At 46.2% G+C, this 20463-nt stretch overlaps 7 protein-coding genes across 7 annotated transcripts; 4 read left to right on the forward strand and 3 right to left on the reverse strand.

Annotated features, from left to right (window-relative positions):
- Positions 1-324: 324 nt before the first annotated feature.
- Positions 325-1890, forward strand: GL218_04972 (CRAL-TRIO domain-containing protein C3H8.02; the record flags this gene model as incomplete). The annotated part of the gene is made up of 5 exons (XM_033581604.1): positions 325-619; positions 670-1088; positions 1142-1183; positions 1238-1322; positions 1391-1890. 5 exons carry the CDS (start codon positions 325-327, stop codon positions 1888-1890), a joined length of 1341 nt encoding a protein of 446 aa, XP_033435556.1.
- Positions 1891-2128: 238 nt separating this feature from the next.
- Positions 2129-2944, reverse strand: GL218_04973 (Hit family protein 1; the record flags this gene model as incomplete). Its single annotated transcript, XM_033581605.1, has 5 exons — positions 2129-2236; positions 2292-2306; positions 2450-2611; positions 2704-2786; positions 2911-2944. 5 exons carry the CDS (start codon positions 2942-2944, stop codon positions 2129-2131), a joined length of 402 nt encoding a protein of 133 aa, XP_033435396.1.
- A 1715-nt stretch (positions 2945-4659) lies between these two features.
- Positions 4660-5139, reverse strand: GL218_04974 (uncharacterized protein; the record flags this gene model as incomplete). The annotated part of the gene is made up of 1 exon (XM_033581606.1): positions 4660-5139. One exon carries the CDS (start codon positions 5137-5139, stop codon positions 4660-4662), a length of 480 nt encoding a protein of 159 aa, XP_033435390.1.
- Positions 5140-6313: 1174 nt separating this feature from the next.
- On the forward strand, positions 6314-6640 carry GL218_04975 (uncharacterized protein; the record flags this gene model as incomplete). Its single annotated transcript, XM_033581607.1, has 1 exon — positions 6314-6640. One exon carries the CDS (start codon positions 6314-6316, stop codon positions 6638-6640), a length of 327 nt encoding a protein of 108 aa, XP_033435391.1.
- A 1420-nt stretch (positions 6641-8060) lies between these two features.
- GL218_04976 (Rhomboid protein 2) lies at positions 8061-11906 on the forward strand (the record flags this gene model as incomplete). Its single annotated transcript, XM_033581608.1, has 7 exons — positions 8061-8238; positions 8302-8439; positions 8510-8591; positions 8649-8836; positions 8898-9098; positions 9877-11234; positions 11334-11906. The coding sequence occupies 7 exons, from the start codon at positions 8061-8063 to the stop codon at positions 11904-11906; spliced, it is 2718 nt and encodes a 905-aa protein (XP_033435392.1).
- A 746-nt stretch (positions 11907-12652) lies between these two features.
- Positions 12653-13866, reverse strand: GL218_04977 (putative 26S proteasome regulatory subunit rpn9; the record flags this gene model as incomplete). The annotated part of the gene is made up of 2 exons (XM_033581609.1): positions 12653-13527; positions 13599-13866. 2 exons carry the CDS (start codon positions 13864-13866, stop codon positions 12653-12655), a joined length of 1143 nt encoding a protein of 380 aa, XP_033435393.1.
- A 5071-nt stretch (positions 13867-18937) lies between these two features.
- On the forward strand, positions 18938-20355 carry GL218_04978 (NADH-ubiquinone oxidoreductase 40 kDa subunit, mitochondrial; the record flags this gene model as incomplete). Its single annotated transcript, XM_033581610.1, has 6 exons — positions 18938-19077; positions 19141-19154; positions 19213-19275; positions 19331-19815; positions 19869-20204; positions 20263-20355. The coding sequence occupies 6 exons, from the start codon at positions 18938-18940 to the stop codon at positions 20353-20355; spliced, it is 1131 nt and encodes a 376-aa protein (XP_033435388.1).
- Positions 20356-20463: the final 108 nt, after the last annotated feature.

Raw genomic sequence — 20463 nt, forward strand, 5'->3', positions numbered from 1 at the left:
CTCCTTCTAACTCGTCCGTCATCAAACTTTGCACAGCCCCGCGGATCGTTATTATTACATCCCCAGAGTCATACTTATAATCGCAATTTTTATTCATCGTCACTCTCATATCAAGTAAAAACTCATATAAAAAGACGAGGATTTTCAAGACACGATCAGAGACCCGAACGGTGCTTAAAGAGCCAAATCTCACCTGCGCTATATTTTTTACCCTTGCTCATATTTGGCACCTTAGTCCTCTACGGTATAGTACCAACTCATCTAAAAGTACTGCCAATATCTGAAGCTATTGCTGGAGACTATTCCAGCGAACTCGTAGGAGACATGGAACCTCTTCCGGGTAGGCCAGGGAACTTAACCCCCGAAGAAGAAGAGAAGCTGCGCAAGTTCTGGGAGATGTTCTTGCACGTATGCGGCGTTCTAGGCGAGGAGGCCTCCGGCGAGGTGGACAATGCTTCAGAGAGTCAGGGGAAGGCAAGCACCGCGGGATCCGAAAAACCCAGAAAGAGTCGAATGTCTATTTTTAAGAAAAAGAAGGACAAGAGCAAGGATGGCGCAGCGACTGCCAAGGTCCCCGCCATGGATAACATCAAGGAAAACGACCCAGAAGATAAATGGGGTGAGAACAAGACATACCTCGATACCTTAGCCACGCACACCCCGGAGCAGATAAGAGCCACGATCTGGGCTATGGTCAAGCACGACCATCCCGATGCTCTTTACTACGGTTCCTGAGAGCCAGGAAATGGGACCTCCAAAGGGCCCTCGTCATGCTGATGTCGACGATGAATTGGAGGTGTTCGGAGGCCCATGTTGACGACGAAGTTATGGCCAACGGCGAAGAACTTGCTTCTATCAACGAGAAAACCGGCGATGAAAAGACTAAAAAAGTAGCACAAGACTTTCTAGCTCAACTACGCATGGGAAAGAGTTACTGCTACGGCACTGATAAAACGGGAAGACCTATTTGCATTGTTAGAGCTCGCCTACACAAAGCAGGCGAACAGTCCGAGGAAGGCCTAGAACGTTTTACTGTTTATTTGATCGAGACGACGCGGTTTATGCTTCACCCACCTATTGATACTGCTGTTAGTGGTATATCCCAGCCATCCCCGAATATCCCAGAAACTAACATTATTAGTGTGTCGTTTTCGACTTGACTGGCTTTTCCCTAGCTAACATGGTAAGTTCAAGGGAGATACCGAAATGTAAGATGTGGCAAGCTAACACCTATTAGGATTACACTCCGGTGAAGTTTATGATAAAATGCTTTGAAGCTAATTACCCCAGAGTCTTGGTGTTGTTCTCGTTCATCAGGCCCCGTGGGTCTTTCAAGGTTTGCCAACTCCCACATTATAGTTACGAATGCATAGTCTAACTCAATATATAGGTATCTGGAAGATTCTTCGGGGGTGGCTCGATCCCGTAGTTGCGGGCAAGGTCCATTTCACAAATACAGTCAAGGATTTAGAGGAGTTCGTTGCTAAGGAGAGGCTACCCGACGAACTAGAAGGCACATCTGGCTATACCTACAAATACGTAGAGCCAGTGCCCGGTGAGAATGCCAAGATGAAGGATTTAGAGACAAAAGAGAAGCTTCTACGGGAGCGGGAAGCTCTCTACGAAGACTACGAAAGCAAGACGATCGAATGGATTAACGAAACAGATGCTACAAAGAGGGCCGCTATCTATTCGGAACGAAATACGATTGCTAAGAACCTAAGGGAGCAATACTGGCACTTAGATCCCTACATCAGGTCAAGGTCTTTCTTCGACAGGATAGGTGTTATCAAGCCCGACGGGAGCCTTGACTACTACCCTTCGAAGATCACAAACGGGACGACGGCCGCGTTGGCAGCGGGAGAAACATCAGCTGATGATGTCGATTAAAACTAATGTACACGTAGAGGAATGGAGTATGTCAATAACAAGGGCGGTTGGGTGGGTAATTAGCATAGACTAGGCATCAATATTACCGAAAGCAATGACGGGGATGTGTAATTTCTTAATTCTTTTTTGTGAACTCTTATGAATTAAAGGTCTATCAACTAGACGAGTAGTCGTTTAGCCATACATTAACATATATAGCTTGAGTACCTAACTTCAGAGAAGGCTTCTTAAAATACCCTCACATCTTGGCTTTGATCTCTTCGTAGAGCGCCTTTAGTGCGTCCATGTCCGTGGTCTGCTGGGGCCAGCCTACTCCGAGTCCTTGCTCCTCGTTCGGCTTGGGGATCTAAGGGGTGTGTTAGTAGTAGCGTTGAGATAAATTACTAATGGACATTTCTTACCATGTGGAAGTGGACCTGGAGTAGAAATAGTTGCAATTAGCTTGCTGTTACAAGTTTCTCTCATGCTTATCTCATCACATCAAGCTGGTTTCATCCAACCCCTTCTTCGCGAGAAGGGCAAGGAGACTAGGCTAAATATTAGGGGTTAGAAAACTCACATGGTCAACAACCTGGTGGGCGATACGGCCGTTGTTCTGTAGGATATTGTAGTTGGTGGCGCCGGTTGCCGCGACTAGCTTCTTGACCACGGGCAGGATCTCACTCAGCTGGTCGTCGGGGATGTCGGCTAGCTTGGCGCCGTGGAACTTGGGGATGACGAGCTTGGTGTTGTTAGTCTTATATACATTATCTTCTTTACTAATTGGGTAGGTAGGTAGTTTTAGGATGGATGAAATGAGGGGTGGTATCTTACAGCATGACCCTTGCTCAGAGGATTGATATCGAGGAACGCAAAGGTCTTGTCGCTCTCAAAGAGCTTGAAGGAGGGAATTTCTCCTGCAATTTGTTGTTAATAGATTTATTACATTTATATAACTGAGAATGTGTTGGTGAAATAGTACGAGTGAGTCGAATTCAAGACATCATCAACACCAAAATGAAACCCCGAATAGGTACCCACCCTTGATGATCTTGCAGAAGATGCAGGCGGCCATGTTGACTACTAGCAAGTGACTTAGACTTAGTATAGGTATATGTATGGAGACGTGGACCTTGATGGCTCGCTAGGTTCGATGTTCCAGATATACGGTCTCGTCGGATCTTGATAAATTACAGACAAGCTTAGAAGCTCACAGGTCGAGAGATCAATCAATCACACCAGATTCGACGTCACATAGAGGGGCACAACAGCTACCCCACCTTATTCTACAAAGCATAACCTTATGTACTTCCATGTATCCATGTATGTACGCGTCGGGCTATTTCGGTAATCGGGGTCAATTGATGCTATTGTGACATGCATTACCTTCTTTATTTTAGGTGCAAGTATACAATTCTCATAGAGATATTATCTTTGTCTTTACAATTGAAGTATTTAAAAATGATCAGGCATTATTTGTATAAGATTTAGTTAATCAGTAGTATAGTTCGTTGAAAAAAAGGCGAAAAATTAAATCAAACAAATCCATACATCAATCGCGCATGCAAACGCGCAAAATAAATCTCAAATAAGAAACCATAACTAATATGTATTGAATTTCAGGATTGGGAGTTGTAAGGACGAAAAAAAAAGGTGCAAAAATAGACCAGCAAAACAAAATTGAATCTGGGAACTCCAGAATATTGTTTCCAAAGATTAGTGAAAGGAGCATTGTGGGTTACACAAGGTTGAGTCAGGTAAAAGGCATGAGTCAAGTACTTTTATGCAATCCCGCTCCTAAAATTTCGAACTGTTATTTTGCTTTATAAGGCTTACAATGGCCGGAGAATACCCGGACCAATTATAATACACAGTTCATTTTATCGCTCAAAACACTGTGCGCTTGTAAGTCAACGCTTCGCTGTAACTTGATCAGCAATTATGTTCCTCATCAGGCTTTGTGATTACTGTTATAATTGATTCTCTAAATTTTCTACCAGGTACTTACCGAGACTCTCATCTATTTCTAAAGAGAATGGTAGTTCTTCAGTCTTTGGAAGACCAACTCCTTTACTTCAAGATAACATCTCCCCTAGTTCAATCCTCTATAGAGCGTTGTTTAGATAATATAGCCAACTAGTCCATATGTATATTATATATGATATAGTATCAAGATACAAACAAAGACAAATACATCTCTATTAGTATCTCTATTAGTACACAGAGATATATACCTTAACCTATAGTATCTAGATTCGCTAAACTATCAAATTATAGCATGTATATCACCACGATTAATTATTCCCGGTATAAGCTATATAGTTTTACTTGACTGTATACCTACCTTCTCTCCCTAATGTACCTTATAGCATCATCTGATAGGTAGTGACATTGTTGAAGACTTATCTCCGGCGGCAAATATCAAAAAGGGGCGACGGGACTTAGAGCTAATAACTCTACGGAAATTTTCTAAATAGTAGTCCCTGTAAAGTCTATAGAAAATCTCTTCGAGTGGATCTAGTAAGGTCATTCGCCACCTAATTGGGTCCTCAAGCTGCCCGAAAATACCGGGCTGGCCCGCATATCGAGCTTAACTGCTTAACTATAATTGGGAAAGGGGCGGCACAACCTGTAATAGTTCCTGCAGCCACCTACAAATACAACATGCCCAGTGGTGTCAAGTTCACTACCTAGACGAACCGAGAGGATCCCAATTCCCTAGATATACCATCAATTCAAATAACTTCATATATCATATATAAGCCAGCGGCACCTAGCATCTTCTTTCCTTCATAAGAAAACTGCCATGAGAACAAGACTGACTGCGGTAGCCAAATTGGAAAGCACTGCCGCTGTAACATACCCAACACCTAGTGACTCGTCCGCTTTGTAGATTGTAGTAGCGACTTGGGTCTTGTCCAGGTTTCTGAGCCCATCCACTCGAAGAACCAATTTCTCACCTCCATCGAAACTACCAAACCAGCGCTGTACTCCTTCTCTCGTATCACTGTCAGGGTAGTCAACGAAGCTGAATCTCCATCTGTCGTCGGAAAGCTTGAAAGGTGCTCTTTTGCCGACGGTGATGCGGATAAATTTGCCGGACCTCTCTGTAGGGACTGTATCCTCGCGGTAGGCTGAGCAGGGTATCCAATCATTATTTTCCCAATTTGGATTCTTGGGTTTAATCTCAACTGAGTATTTGCTTTCGAGATTCTCATAACGGAGCGTCTCGCTTGTATTGTTGACGACTTGAACGATCTTGATAGTCATATTGTAAGAACCCGCGGATTTGCAGCTGGTAACGTACTCTAGATTTTGATGTAATGCTGGTGACTGATAAATAATGTCGCGATGATTCTAACGTTGATTTGGCGTTCCTCAACAGATGTCTTTGGCTTCGTTTGCGTGTATACTTCGTTGGGGCAGATTATGCTGAAGAACACCATTGCTTTATATAGACAAAGGGCTAAGGTCATACATAATGTCTTTGACTCGCGACAATCAAGTTGACGCTGCAGCAGCAAATCATAGTGATACTACGACTTGACGCCCTCGTTCGTGTTATGGTTCGTTACATGGAAATTGGAGCCACGACTATTGGTTGCCATCTAATACAATGTTACAATACGAGATATTAGATCATTGGGTGAGAATTGTTATATTCACTTTGTCACATAGTTTTAGCACCACATTTCGCTCACAGATGTCGGCATAATTTCGATCATGTTTAATATTTTGCCCAGCGGTCGTAACGAAAACCTCTGGTTATAGTTATTGAGCGGGGCATGCTATACTAAATGTTTAGATCGTTACTTCTTTAAGTAATGCAGGACGAGGAATGCCAGCTGAAATCATATAATCCGGAAGGACGTTAAATAACAACTCAGCTGAAAATAAATAATATCATGCAGGCCTCTCTGATGGCCTGGTAATACGAGACGAAGAATTCCAGCTGAAATCTCGCCAACACTCTACAGCCTATCTAGTATAATATTGGAATACGTGATATTAGATTATTGGGTCAAAAATATCATGAGATCAGACTATTATACCAACCAATAAGATATTGAGTTAATAAGAATGTAATAGTAATAGAATTAGACATGCCCCTCCGATAGGAACGAAGAAATCAAAGTCCTTAAAATCTAAGAGAATTATTACATAAACTGAACCATTGTGTCAAGCTACTATTACCTTATTATAACTAGCAAAGCCGTTTGAAGAAATCTCATTGATCATTTACCAAGTATATATAGAGCTTAAAATTCCCAAGCAAGAAAGCAAGACGCAGAAACATCAGCACTCTACCTACAGAGAAAAAGCTAGCTTACTACTTGAATCTTCGCTCTACTTATTACCCACAAACCCAAATAGGTAAATTCAAGGACTCCAAACAAAGGAGTTACCAACATGTTGACTTCCAATAGAGAAACTCACTGTCATCATGAACAACAAGCTCCACGTCTGGCTTGACGAGAAACCACATTCGGTTGAGGGCCATACTGCGCAATGCACCCTCTTTTTCAAAGATAGGCAGGTCTGGGGCCCTGTCAGTTGTCACAACAATACAAAACAGCTCAGCGATGCGATTCAGAAAGCAGACGACCGCTTCGCCCTTACAGTTGAGCCGAAGAGCAAATCAATCGAAGGCCATACACGCTATATCAGCGTCAAGTCTCACGGCACAGTTCTTCTGGATAAATTATCTACTCATGATAACATGAAGGGGCTGGTTACCGCTATTGAAGCTATTCTAGCTGCTCTAGGCTAGGATTAAATGTATTTTCAAGATAGTACTAAGATGGTTGCGAGTTGGGGCCGGGTTCAATATAGTAGGGTCGAGTTTTTAACCTGGTCGGACAAGAATGGCAGGCATTCGAGACACATTACTTTTTATTCTTAGCATAGACAGGTTAAATTGAATGAAATTGGGTTGAAGCGAGTCAGATAAAGTGTCAGTTCAGTAAGTCTTTCCAACGCGACAAGTAAGGGGAACCCCTACCCTGTCTATAATGTGATGACGATGTGTAGCAAGGGGTAGACATCGTAATCCTACCTACACAACCAATGACAATCGCCGTAGCCACAATATTTACCGATTTCTATGGTAGACACCAGCCAAGTTTACTGTGGTAGCTTTGCTCTCCTAGGCATATAGAGATATATCCTGGAGCTTACCACTGATCTCGTCCACACCCACTTGTTCAATCATCTTTGTGTCTAGACTGATTCTGGGAAAGTAGGAATGACTTGCTAAATCCTCGTGGTTGAGGTTCCAACCATTAACCTCGCAGTAGAAGTTGACGACCCCCTACAGCTTGCCCCCTTTTAGAGAACAAATTGCTTTGTTAGCTACGAGGTGATCAAGTAAACGCTCCTTACTACCTACGAACTAGATACTCCACGGTTACTGTCTTTGGCGAATAGAATCGTTCCTGTAATGGTATATTACGGAGCTCGGCACCGGCCTTATAATATACTTTCGGACCGGAGTGGACCTTCGGGGACACCGGTTTTACATTGTGCACTTGGCCTCGGAAAGTGAGAAGAAAGAAAGGGAAAACACCAAAACTAAACGTATCTGCACTTTAGTTATAATTATCTTGATGATAATATTCATCAGCTATAAAATAGATTGAAACTCTGAAATTGGACGTTCCTCAAGGTAGAGAATCTAATAATGTTATCGGGCTTTGTACCTATTAGGTATATGCAGCTATCAAAGAAACTGATAAGATAGCGCTAAAGATCGGTTCCTTCTAGCGTGTCATCTTCCCTACATGTGTACCTCAAACAACCGCGCTATTGCTTAACCCCCCTGCTAGCAACTGCCTACGGGTGCAGACATACCTTAGGCCTTAGGTAGTTTGCGACTTCCGGCCGCAAAGCACACGACTCAACTTTGTCCTTCTCCAACTCGCCTCCATATTTTTTTTTTTCAATGGCGATTCGAGTTGGCGTTAAACAACTGCTTTAAGCCTCGCAGGACGGATCCTGTACGCCTCTCGCTATTTTCTCTCCTTCTCCGGGCGCGTTCGGTTTTGCGATAAGCGTGTCGTTTTGCTGAGTACAATTAATCAGCTAGGACCTTACAGTAAGAAGTGAGAAGTGAGAAGTGGTAAGATCGCAACTCGCAACTCTCAACTCTCAACGTCACTACGGTTAGCTCGGTTCGACCACACACCGCGATAATGCCTACCATCCAAGGCTTCAGCACGATGAGAGCGCGCTCATATGTATTCCGTCTACCGTTATTCACGCGCGCTATGATTGCTGTTATGGTGGCGTTCTGGATTGTCTCAATCCAATCAACATGGGATGTGCGACAATGGGGTGCCTTAATTCCCGATGAATTGACTCTGTCGACTAGTCAGTCCCCTTTACTCTTATCATATATGCTCTTCTTTATATACTAATGCGACTTTGATATAGTGTACCGAGTGAATACCTTCCCATTAATACACCTTAACTTCTTCCACGCCCTCTTCAACATCCTATCCTTAACGCCGCTCCTAGAGAGATTTGAGAACGAGTTTGGAACCTTGACCTCTCTTGCACTATTTTTCGGCCGTAAGTGCACTTGTTCATATCGTGTTGCTAGTTCTTACTATAGCGTCACTTGAGTTAACACGTACTGTAGCTTTAACAACGATACCGGCTTTGGTCTATATCTTTTGGGAGAAGTTCATTGTAAAAGGAAATACTGCTGTTATGGGAGCCAGGTACATACACAGCCCATTCTTTGACTTAGGGTTAATACTAATACATGGACGTGACAGCATCTGGGTATTTCTATTACTAGGTATCGAGGCTATTCGAACGTACAAGACCAACCCGTATCTTGTGATAGGAACACATCATGTTCCTACATGGACCACCCCTTTGGTGATGGTATTGGTAGTTGAGGCATTGATTCCCAATACTAGTTTTTTTGGTCATCTCTGCGGCGTAGGCACGGGTTATTTATGTAAGTGAACCTTGGGTATCTTCATCTTGGTATAATTATGCTAATGGTATTCTCTGCGTAGTCGGCTTAGGTTACCTCAAATTCCTTGCGCCTCCTGAGAAGGCTTTACGATGGATCGAAGCTCGTCTGAACCTGCTAGGTCGATTGCCGCACTACGTCAGTGTAGACCAGAAGACGTACGGTAGGTTCGGCGTCTTACCGACTAACAATTCAACCACGCAGATGACGCCATTAGGCTTGATGGGCTCTACGCAGCGATTAGGTCCTTAGTATAGGTTCCAAAGGTATCTGCAGAGGGTGGAGAGGGCTTCAGCAAATGCCACCCTGTATATAGCACGTGGTTATTGGGCATTCCGACATTGCATGATACTGGCGTTTCTGGGAGGGAAAATATTATTGGCATCGCAAGGCCGTATACTCATCCGCCTCGTAGCACTTGTTTGCAGGATAATGAGGTTGGTTGTCTATATTGCTAAAAACTTTTCCGAACGCTTTGAGGGTAATATTCGTGACTTGTTGTCTTGATGTCTTGAGTTCAGCTATATTCATTCTTTTTCGTCTTGTAACTTTTTAGCTCCTAGTATGGTTAATTAATGATGATAATACTGAAGGTCTATTTTTGATGTTGAAAGGAGTCTGACCCATGATAACCCATGATATATCGTTGCACCTATAAAATAATATGCAACTAATAGGTAATAGGCCATAAGGCTGATTATGTCATTTTAGGGTAGGTACCTACATACTTCAGCTTAATTAAGGATTGGACCCCTGAAAGTCAAGTCACGGTGGGACTCGTGTTACACGCGATCTTGGGGTACCTTCCCATTAGATGTACTTTTTAATTGAATTTATGGCTACAGTTTCAATGCAGCTTTAAGCTTTAAGCTGTTACACATCAACTTTCAACTTTTCCTCAGCGCATGGTTTATTTCAAGAGACTATAGAAGCTATGCCACGTTTACTCTGTAAGTCATCTTCACTTAATAGAGCTAACATACTGAAATTATAGCAATTGGCTAACTGAATATGAAAAATAGCTGCGGTAATGGCTCTGCGCCGCGATCCGCGGTTGCTGAAGCTTCCGCCATACCTGTCCCTCCTATGTATCGTCGTCGGTGTTGTATGGCTACTCATGTTACCTCTCGACGAATATTCGCGCCGTACTTATATTAGCGAGAACGCCTTATTACCTGGCCAAGTCCATACCTATTTTGGTGGTAGCGATCAGAACGTGTTCCGGGCTTACAAGCACGAGATCAACGCCCTAGAGAACAGCACCAATACCCAAGTCAACGATGAGCTCGAAACTATATTCAAGGGCCTTGGCCTTAAGGTCGGGCGACAGAATTATACATACCATTCTTCGGGCAACACGTATGTCGGAGAGAACGTGTACGCTATATTACAAGCCCCCCGTGGTGATGCTACAGAAGCCATAGTACTTGTTGCTGCCTGGAAGAATGTTGAAGAAGAGTTCAACCGCAATGGTCTGGCACTGGCTTTGGCCCTAACACGGTACTTCAAACGCTGGTCGCTGTGGTCCAAGGATATCATCTTAGTGGTGCCGCCCGATAGCCGTGCAGGCATGCAGGCTTGGGTAGACGCGTACCACGATGCTCACGATCCGTCTCAAGTAGCTCCATTACCGATGAAGTCTGGCGCACTACAAGGCGCCATCGCACTAGACTATGCGCAAGAAGGGCGCTTCGAGTCTATCGCCATCGCGTACGACGGTGTCAACGGGCAGCTACCAAACCTAGACTTGATCAACTCGGTCGTTAACATCGCAAGCGGACAGATGGGCATGGGGAGCGCGCTACAGGGGATTTTAAAACACTCGCAGAAATATGACGATAATCTAGCTACGGTGCTCCGAGGTATGCTCAACCAGGCGTTGGGACATGCCACGGGGCCTCATAGCAGTTTTATCCCGTACCATGTCGATGCAGTTACGCTGAGACCCGTGGGCAATGGCTGGCATGATGAGATGGGGCTTGGACGACTAGTTGAAGGGTTATTCCGAAGTCTAAACAATCTGTTAGAGAAGCTGCATCAGAGTTTCTTCTTTTACTTGCTTATTCATAAGCACCGCTTCGTCAGTATTGGCACGTATCTACCTAGTGCGATGCTGGTTGCTGCGAATTTTACTATCATGGCTATTGCGTTATGGGTTAAGAGCGGGTACAGAGAAATCAATGCGCCGAAGGAAGAACAGGAGAAGAAACCAGAGATAGGAGAGGCTAAAGAGAGTGAAGGAGTGAAAGAGGTAAAGGAGGCTGCGAAGCCGACTTCGGTACCGGTTGAGCGAGAAATACTTCTCCCACTTACTCTCGTAGCGGGATGTCAGTTTCTAGGGGTTATTCCGCTATTTGCCTTCAACCAGACGCCTTCTAGTGTAAGTCTTCTTATTCTCCCCCCTTCTTTAATCCCTACATCCCCATCCATACCCAACACCACCCCATATACCAGTTATTAAGCTAACGCATCAAAACAGCTCCTCACGCCAATCTTTATCCTCTTCGCCATCATCAATGCCGGCCTCCCACATCTCGCCTCTTATTTCTTAACGAATGGCATCCGCAAACCGCCTACGGCCCAGCAGTACCTACTCATCCGATCATTCTCCCTATTACTACTAGGAATGTTCCTCTCGTCCCTCGCAACTCTCAACTTCTCACTCGCCTTTATCATCGGCGTCCTATCTAGCCCGTTATCGTTTTCCCGCACGTGGCCCTCTTCCTCTCCTTCCTCATCCGCATCTTCTCCATCTACAAATACAGAGAAGGGTGTAAACGCAGCAGTATTCAGATACGCTCATTCAGCCCTTCTCCACGCCCTAGCCCCTCCCGTCGTTCTACTCATAAGTAGCGCGTTAGCCGGCGTAAGTATCCAGAGCGTACTTGAGGAGGCGGCGTTCGGTTGGCATGTCTGGGGTATGTATACCCAACTTCTCGTGTGGTGCGTCTGGTGGCCGGCGTGGCTGGTAGGCCAGATCATAGTGCTTGGGCAGCCGAAGGAGGTCGGGGGTAGGAGTACGGGAAGCGAAAAGGAGAAGAAAAATGCTTGATTTTATTGCAAAGGATTGTTGGCTGCATGGGCGGCTTTGCTGTGATTATTGAGCTGGCATATCGTCCGGATCTGAACCTGTCCCCTATTGAGATAGGTAGATAGTGTTGTATTCGGAGTCGGGTGGAATTCAGCAAGGTGTTACGATACCGGAGGTTTTGGAACAGGCATTGCTAGAGAAAAATAGACAACTACCTAACCTAGGTAGTTACAGCGACATCATATCCATTATATTTGAAATCTTGCGGTTCTACATTAATATTTAAGTAGTATGAATACCTAGGGGTGGGGATCCGAAGCTATATTACGATATCTTTAACATGGCGGATAAGGTGGGCTTGATAATGATATCTTGTAATTACGAGGACATATAGCTATGTCTATTCAGTCGGGACGATCTAAAGACGGAGTAGAATAGAGATATCAAGAAGTATAGTAATACCTTTAAGGATTACTATACTACGTCATGTACAGTATAGACGGTTAACAAGTATCATAAAGCATCACTTATCACACTGAACAGACACCCCTATTCATCATAATTTCATAAACTCGGGACGTTATGCAGCAATACGTCCAGTCCTCTCGCCGGGACCACACGTCATCTATTAGTTATCTATCATACATGGCTCGTAAGCCGTCCCGTATGCAAGAGAAGGCGTTGTGCTCGCATTCCCTCTCTCGAAGTCCTTGCGTTTTTTTTTCTTCGTGGGCAATCTTCTTGCTTTAGACAGATAAATAGACAGATCAAGGGGCCCAGATATCCTGCCCTGTGGCTTCGATCCAGTTGCCTAGCTTATTGACGTTCTCGCCCCACTCGCCCAGGCGCTGGCTCATGCTGGCGATCTGCGCCATGTCAAGCACGCGCGGTTGCACCCAGGTGAAATTGACTAACTCGTCGACCTCGTCGATGGTACCGCGTACTAAACCCAGGCTGAGAGCCTTCATGACCAAGTGCTCGATCTCGTTCTTGCGGACCTTGGTGTCGGCGGATATGGTGCCGAAGCTCATAGCGCGCTGGTGCGGGGGCCGGCGGAATACGCTTTCGGTTAAGGCCGCGAGGTAGATCTTCTGGCGGATATCCTCGAGGTGTTCTTTCAGGAGCGGGTTGGAGGAGATGTGGCCTGATAAGACGTCGTACGCAGCTAGGTCACCGCGGTTGAAAGCTAGTAGTAACTCTTGCAGCCAGGCGACTTCACCGGTTAGGGCGGCAAGGATAGGGTGCTGCAGCAGTTCACCGAAGTTATAGATGGAGTCAGAGACTAGGGCGGCAATGCCTAGGTCGTAGGCTCGAGCGCGGCGCTCGTCGGGGGAGAGGGAGGACAGGTCGATGCAGGCGAGGTAGAGGAGGGCATTGCGGTAGTAGGATGCGAAGTCGGCCTTAGCTTGGTAGTAGTCGGCGTTGACCTGATAGAAGGCAGCGTGGACTTTGGTCTCGACGCTATCAAAGGAGTCAAGGATACGTTCAGCCTTGTCTAGATCCCTGCGCGAGGCCTCGAGGTCCCGCAGGTTCAGTTCCACGCGGGCGACGGCAGCAAGGGCATAAACGAAAGCGTCTTGGGAATCCTCGTGGTCAGCCTTCTTGGCGAGGTCGGAAAGGAAGGTGAGGCGTTCTTGGTCATCTATATATTATAGTTAGTTGGATGTAATGTATAATAAATAGAATTATGGAGTTTGGAATGAGGTAATTCACCTCTGCATTGGGTAGCGGCCTTCAAGCCCAGGTCGACAAGCTTAAGTTGGTTGATCTTATCAGCAAAATTTAATATGAAGACCTTGTAGAACTTGAGGCGCTGAGGTTCGCTCTTAGGGTTGGCGAAGAACTCGATCAGGGAGTCGGTAAGTTGGTGCCATAACTTGCGCTCCCAAAAGTTCTCGAACTGGATGATGAGATATTGGAGCTCGTCCGGGGTTTCGTCCCGCTGGTCGGCCAGGAAATCGGCGATGGTGTCGACGTTCATGATATTTCTCTAGGCTGTATTTTATATGTGCAATCTGTGGGAATTATGTATAGACGAGAATGGGTTGAAATTGGTGGTGTTTATAAGTTTGGTTGGGTTTGTTTGGTTATGATGTTAAATGTTGTATAAGTGGAAGTTCGAAGCTTCTGAAGCTTCAATCAATACGCGGCGGCTGGTGTGCAGCCTGTCCGGGAAGAAAGTACCTTTGTATTGCCTTAAGTTTACTTAAGGTTTTGTGTCAAGAGATTTTTAATATGCTAGAGGTAGAGCTTTATTAGCCTTACATCTCAACCCTGCGCTAGTTATCTCAACCTTACGCTAATAGGTTCTAAATTAATAAAATTAATTAAAAATATTTTATAAATATATTATTTATTTTTTAATATATTTTAATTATTTTATTACTATTTTATAATATTTTTAAATATTTAATTAAATTATATCTTTATTAATATTTACTAAATTAAAAATTATTCTAAAAACTAAAATATTAATACAAATACACATAATATAATATTATACTAATTAATATATATAAATTCCTAACTTTTAAATTCAACTTCTCTTCTTTCTTTTTTTATTTTCTCTTTTCTTCTTCTTTTTTTTTCTCCTTCTTTTCTCTTCCCTTTCTTCTTCTTCTTTTCTCTTCTTCCCCCCTTTTCTTTTCTTTTCTTCTCCTCTTTTTCCTTTTCCTTTCCTTTTCTTTTCTTTTCTTTTCTTCCTTTTCTTTTCTTCCCTTTTCCTCTCCTTCTTTCCCTTTCTTTTCTTTTCTTCTCCTTCTTTTTCTCCTCCTCTTTCTCCCTCTCCCCCCCCTCCCCCCTCCCTCCTCTCTCCTCCCCCTCCCTCCCTCTCCTCCCTCTCCTCCTCTCCTCCCTCTCCTCCCTCTCCTCCTCTCCTCCCTCTCCTCCCTCTCCTCCCTCTCCTCCCTCTCCTCCCTCTCCTCCCTCTCCTCCTCTCCTCCCTCTCCTTTCTCCTCCCTTTTCCCCCCCTCTCTCTTTTCTTTCTTTTCTTTTCTTCCCTCCCTCTCTCTCTTCTTTTTTTCCCCTCTCTCTCTTTTCCTCCCCCTTTCTTCTCTCCCTTCCTTCCCCCCTCTCCCTCCTCCCCTCCCCCCTCTCCCTCCCCTCCCCCTCCTCCTTCCTCCCTCTCCTCCCTCTTTCCCCCTCCTTCTCCTCTTTCTTCCTCCCTTTTCTTTTTTCCCGCCCTTCCCCTCCTTCCCCCTCCCCTCTCCCCTCCTCCCTTCCCTTTTCCCCCTCCCTTCTTCCCCTCCCCCTCCTCCCCTCCTCCTCTTTCCTTTCTTCTCCCCCCTTCCTCCCCTCCTTCCTCCCTCTCTCCCTCCCCCCCCCTTCTCTTCTTCTCTTCTTTTCCTTTCTTTCCCTCCTTTCTTCCTTTTCCTTCCCCTTCCTTCCTCCCCCTCCCCCCCCCTCTTCTTCCTCCCTTCCTCTTTTTCCTCCTCTCCCTCCCTCCCCCCTTCCCCTTTCCCCTCCCTTTTTCTTTTTTTTCTCTCTCCTCTCCTTCCCCCTTTCCCCTTCTTTCTCTTCTTTTCCTCTTTTCTTCCCCCCTCTCCCTCCTCTCTCTCCCCCTCCTCTTCCCTTCCTCCTCCCCCCGCTTTTCTTTCCCTCCTCCTCTCCTTTCCCTCTCCTCCCTTCTCCCTCTCTCTTTTCTTCTCTCCTTTTCTTCCTCTTTTTTTCTCTTTTCTCTTTCTTTTCTTTCCCTCTCTCTTCTCCCTTTTTTCTTCTTTTTTCCTTTCCCTCTTCTTTTTTCTTCCTTCCCTTTTTCTTCTTTCTTTCCTCCTCTTTTTTCTTTTCCCTTTTCTTTTCTCCTTGTTTCTTCCTTTCCTTCTCCTCTCCCTTTCTCTCTTTTCTTCTCTTCTTTTTCTTTCTTTCTCTCTCTTCCTTCCTCCCCTCTTCCCTCCTTCTCTTTCCCTCTTCTCCCTCCCCCTCTCTCTCCTCTCCCCTTCCTTCCCTCTCCCCTTCTTTCCTCTTCCCTTCCTTCCGCCCTCCCTTTCCTTCTTTTCTCTTCTTCCTTCCCTTTCTCCTCCCCCTCCTCTTTTCTTCTCTTCCTTCTACTCCCCCCGGCCCTCTCCCCCCCTCGGAATTTCCCTACCCCTTCCCTCCTCTGGCTCGGCCTCTTTTTCGTTCTCTCCCCCTCTTCCCTCTTTTCTTCCCTCCTTCTCCTCTTCCCCTTTCCTTCTTCCTTCCTTCCCCTTCCTTCCCTCCTCCCCTTCCCTCTCTTTTCCCCCCCCTTTCCCTCTCCTTTCTCTCTCCCCTTCCTCTCCCCCCTCTCTCTCTCCTTTCCTCCCTTTCTCTCCCCTCTCTCTCCTCTTTCTCTCCTTTTTCCGTCCTTTTTCCTTCTCCTTCCCTCCTCTCCTTCTTCTTTCCCTCCCCTTTTTTTTCTTCTTCCTTTCCTTTCTTCCCGCTCTTTTTTCCGTTTCCCTTTTTCCCCTTCTTCTCCCCCCTTCCTCCCTCCTTCCTCCCTCCTCCGCCCTTCCTCCCTTTTTCCTCCCTTTTCTCCTCCCTTTCTCCCTCCGTCCCCCCGTTTCCGTCCTTTCTCCCTCTCTCTCTTTTTTTCCCTTTTCTTCTTTCTTCTCCCTTTCCTCCCCTCTTTTCCTCCTCCTCTCCCCTCCTCTTCCCCCCTCTCTCTCTTTTCTCCCCTCTTTTCCCTTCCTTTTCTTCCTTTCCCCTTCTCCCCCCCCCCTTTCCCCCCTCCTCCCTCTTCTCTCCCTCCTCTCTTCCCCTTCCCCTTTTTTTTCTTTTTTCCCCTCTTTCCTTCCCTTTCTTCCCCCTTCCTTTCCCCTCCCCTTTCTTCTTTCTCTTCCCTCCCTTCCCCCTCTCCTCCCTTCCCCCCTCCCTCTTCCCTCCCTCTCTCCTTCCCCCTCTCTCCCTTTCCCCTTTCTCTCTTTCTTTTCCTTCCCTTCCTCCCCCTCTCCCTTTTCTCTCCTCCCCTCTCTTCCTTCCTCTCCTCCCTTCCTCTCTTTTTCTTCTCCCTTTTCCCTCCCCCTCCCTCTCTCCCCCTCCCCCTTCCTCCCCCCCTCCTTTTCCCTCCCCCCTCTTTCTCTCCTTCTTTTCCTTTCCCCTCCTTTTTCCTCTCCTTTTTCTCTCCTTCTCCTTTCTCTCTTCTTCTCCTCCTTTTCTTTTTTCCTTCTTTTTTTCCCCCCTCCTCCTCTTCCCCTCCTTTTCTCTCTCCCCTTCCTCTTTTTTCCCCCCTTTTCTTTTCCTCTTTTTTCCTTCTTTTCCTCCCCTTTTTCCCCTCCCTTTTCCTCCTTCTTTCCTCTCTCTTTTCCTTCCTCTCCCTCTCCCTCTCCTCCTTTTTCCGTCCCCCCCCTTCTTTCCCGTTTCTTTTTTTCCCTTCTTCTCTCTTCTCCCCCCTTCCTCCCCTCCTTCCTCCCCCCCCTCCCCCTTTCTCTTCCTCTTCTCCCTTCCCTCTTCCCCTCTCTCCCTTTTCCCCCTCCCCTCCTTTTCCCCCTCCTCTTCCCTCTCTCCTTTTTTTTCCCCTTTTCCCCCTTTTCCCCCCCTCTCTTCCTCCTTTTCCTCTCTCCCTCTTTTTACTCCTTTCTTCCCTTTTCCCTCCCCTTCTCTTCCCCCCTTTCTTCCTTCCTCCTTTTTTCCTTCTCCTCTTCTCTCTTCTTTTCCCCTTCCCCCTTCCTTTTCTCCTCTCCTCTCTTCTTTTCCTTTCTTCCTTTTCTCTTTCTTCCTTCTTTTCTTTCTTCCTTTCTTTCCTCCCTCCCCCTTTTCTTTTTCCTCTCCCCCTTCCTCCCCTCCTTCCCTCCCTCCTTCCTCTCTCTCTCCCTTCCCCTCTCTCTTCTCTCCTTCTCTTTTTCCCCCCTCCCTCTTCCCCCCCTCCTTTCTTCCTTTCTCTTCTCCCTCCTTCTTTTTTCCCCCCTTTTCCTTCCCCTTTTCCCTTCCTCCCTTCCCCCCCTCCCTTTTTCTTTTCCCTTCTTCTCCCCCTTCTTCCCTTCTTCCCCCCTCCCCCCTCCCTCTTCTCCTCCCTCCCTTTCCCCTTCTTTTTCTCCTTTTCTCTTTTTCTTCCCTCCTTCCTCCTCCCCTTCCTTCTCTTTTTCCTCTTCCCCTCTCCCCCCCTCCTCCTCCCTCCCCCTTCCCCTCCCCCTTTTCCTTCTCTTTCCCTTCTCTTCCTTTCCCTCCCCTTCTTCTTTCTCTTCCCTCCCTTCCCCCCTTCTCTTCTTTTTCTTTCTTCACCTCCTTTCCTCCTTTCCTTCTCTCTCCTCCTCCCTCCCCTCTTCCTTCCTTTCCCCTCCCTCTCTTCTCCTCTTTTCTTCCCCTCCTTTCTCTCCCCCCTTCTCCCTCTCCCTTTCTTTCCTCTTCCTCCCCCTCTCCCCCTCTCCTCTCCTCTTCTTTTCCCCTCCTCTCCTCTTTTCCCTTTTCTTTCTTTCTCTCTTTTTTTCCCCTTTCTTCCTTCTTTCTCTCCTTTCTTTTCTTTTTTTTTCCCTCTCTCTCCTCCTCTCCTTCTTCCCCCCTTCCCCCCCTCCTCCTCCCTCTTCTCTCCCCCCTTTCCCTCTTGCCTTTTCTCTTCTTTTCCTTTTCTTTCTTCTTCTCTCCCCTCTTTTTCTCCTCTTCCCCTTCCTCTTTCTCCTTTCTTCCTCTTCTCCCCCTCTCTTCCCCCTTTCCCTCCCCTCTTCCTTCCCTCTCCTCCCTCCTCCCTTCCTTTCTTCCTTTCTCCTTTTCTTTTTTCTTTCCTTTCTTTCTTTCCTTTTTTTTTTTTCCTTTTCTCCTCTTCCCCCCTTTTTTTCCTTCGTCTTCCGGATTGGTGTCGCCCCTCGGGGTGGCCTCCAGTATGTATTCCTATGTATTTTTGGTTCTTATCAGATGGATGGATAGATCCATCTTGGCTGCGTATGAATCTGTGGCTAACTCTCTTAGCTACAGCCAAGCGCGCCAGTCGGATTAGCTGACTAAACTCGACGTATTAATGAATGTGGCTTGACACCTTAAACGTTAGAGCTTCAATCCCACTAAGAACAAGTGAAGTTCAAGATTCCAAACGCTTCAAATATCACCGGCTCTCTTTTACCAATTGGAAAGGCTGTGTCATTCTTGCACCCCGGTATCGAGCAAGGATGGCTTCCTTTCCGACCGCCGTACGGTCTAGTCGAAAGCTGGCCTTGAATTTAAACCAGAATCTGAACCAGGCCCGACGCATTTCCGATTTAACAATCACCCGCACCGGCAAACCCATCCTCCGCGTACAAGGTGGCAGGTTAGTCGCTTCGATTCCTCTTCTACCAATTACTATTATACTAAACATAGCTTCCACCTATAGATCTTCTCTCGGAGGTAAACAGCCAACACAATATATATACCGCGACTCTTCCAATCCTAACGGTTTATATAGGTCATACTGCGACGGTATTTGGCGCAACGGGACAGCTCGGAAGATATATCGTCAACCGATTAGGTACGGGAAATATGAGGAATTGGCGATTCTTGTCGTGTCTAATATCACATCATAGCCCGTCAAGGATGTCAGGTCATCATCCCTTCCGAGAAGATGGCCAAGCGCCACCTTAAGGTTACCGGTGATCTAGGTCGCGTCATCTTCCTCGAGTACGATCTATACAACACCGAATCGATCGAGGCGAGCGTTAGGCACTCCGATATCGTATATAACCTTGTTGGCCGGAATTACCCTACCAAGAACTACAGCCTAGAGGACGTCCACGTTGAGGGTACCGAGCGCATCGCCGAGGCCGTTGCGAAATATGACGTCGACCGCTACGTCCACGTCTCATCTTATAACGCCGACCCCAACTCACCCTCCGAATTCTTTGCGACCAAGGGAAGAGGTGAGCAGGTTGCTCGAAGTATCTTCCCGGAGACTACCATCGTCCGGCCGGCACCCGTATTCGGGTTTGAAGATAACCTTCTCCACCGGTTAGCCGGCATTACCAACCTATTCACGTCGAACAACATGCAAGAGAGATATTGGCCCGTTCACGTATGTCTATTATTGACGAGCTGAGATGCTAAGCGAGTCGCTAATTTTAATAGTCGATTGACGTGGGCCAAGCTCTGGAAGCTATGTTATATGATGACAATACGGCAGGACAGACCTACGAGCTTTACGGACCTAAGAATTACTCGACTGCCGAAATTGCCGAGTTAGTCGATCGAGAAATCTACAAGAAGCGAAGGCATATCAATGTGCCCAAAGCCATCTTGAAGCCCGTGGCCAATTTGCTCAACAAAGCATTATGGTGGCCAGTGCTTTCCGCAGAAGATGTAGATAGGGAGTTTATCGACCAAAAGATAGACCCTACCGCTAAGACTTTTGCCGACCTAGGCATCACGCCGGGCGATATTAGCAACTTCACATACCACTACTTGGTAAGCATGGTAACTATTCCATACGGGTATATAATATATTAACCATTTGAACAGCAAGGATATCGTAGCTCGGCATTCTATGATCTTCCGCCAGCGGACGGAGAAGAGAGAGGGAAGACAAAAGTACGTGCACGTATTAGACGAACAATAAAGGATAACTTGCAGGGCATTTCTGTGCAAATATGGGAAGAGACACTCGTATTGCACTGTACATATTATACTAGACCTAGTAGTTGTCCTTGATTTAAAAGCTACGAAT

The sequence above is a fragment of the Daldinia childiae genome, assembly GCF_008694065.1.
Source record: "Daldinia childiae strain JS-1345 chromosome Unknown Scaffold4, whole genome shotgun sequence".
In the NCBI taxonomy this organism is placed as follows: Eukaryota; Fungi; Ascomycota; class Sordariomycetes; order Xylariales; family Hypoxylaceae; genus Daldinia; species Daldinia childiae.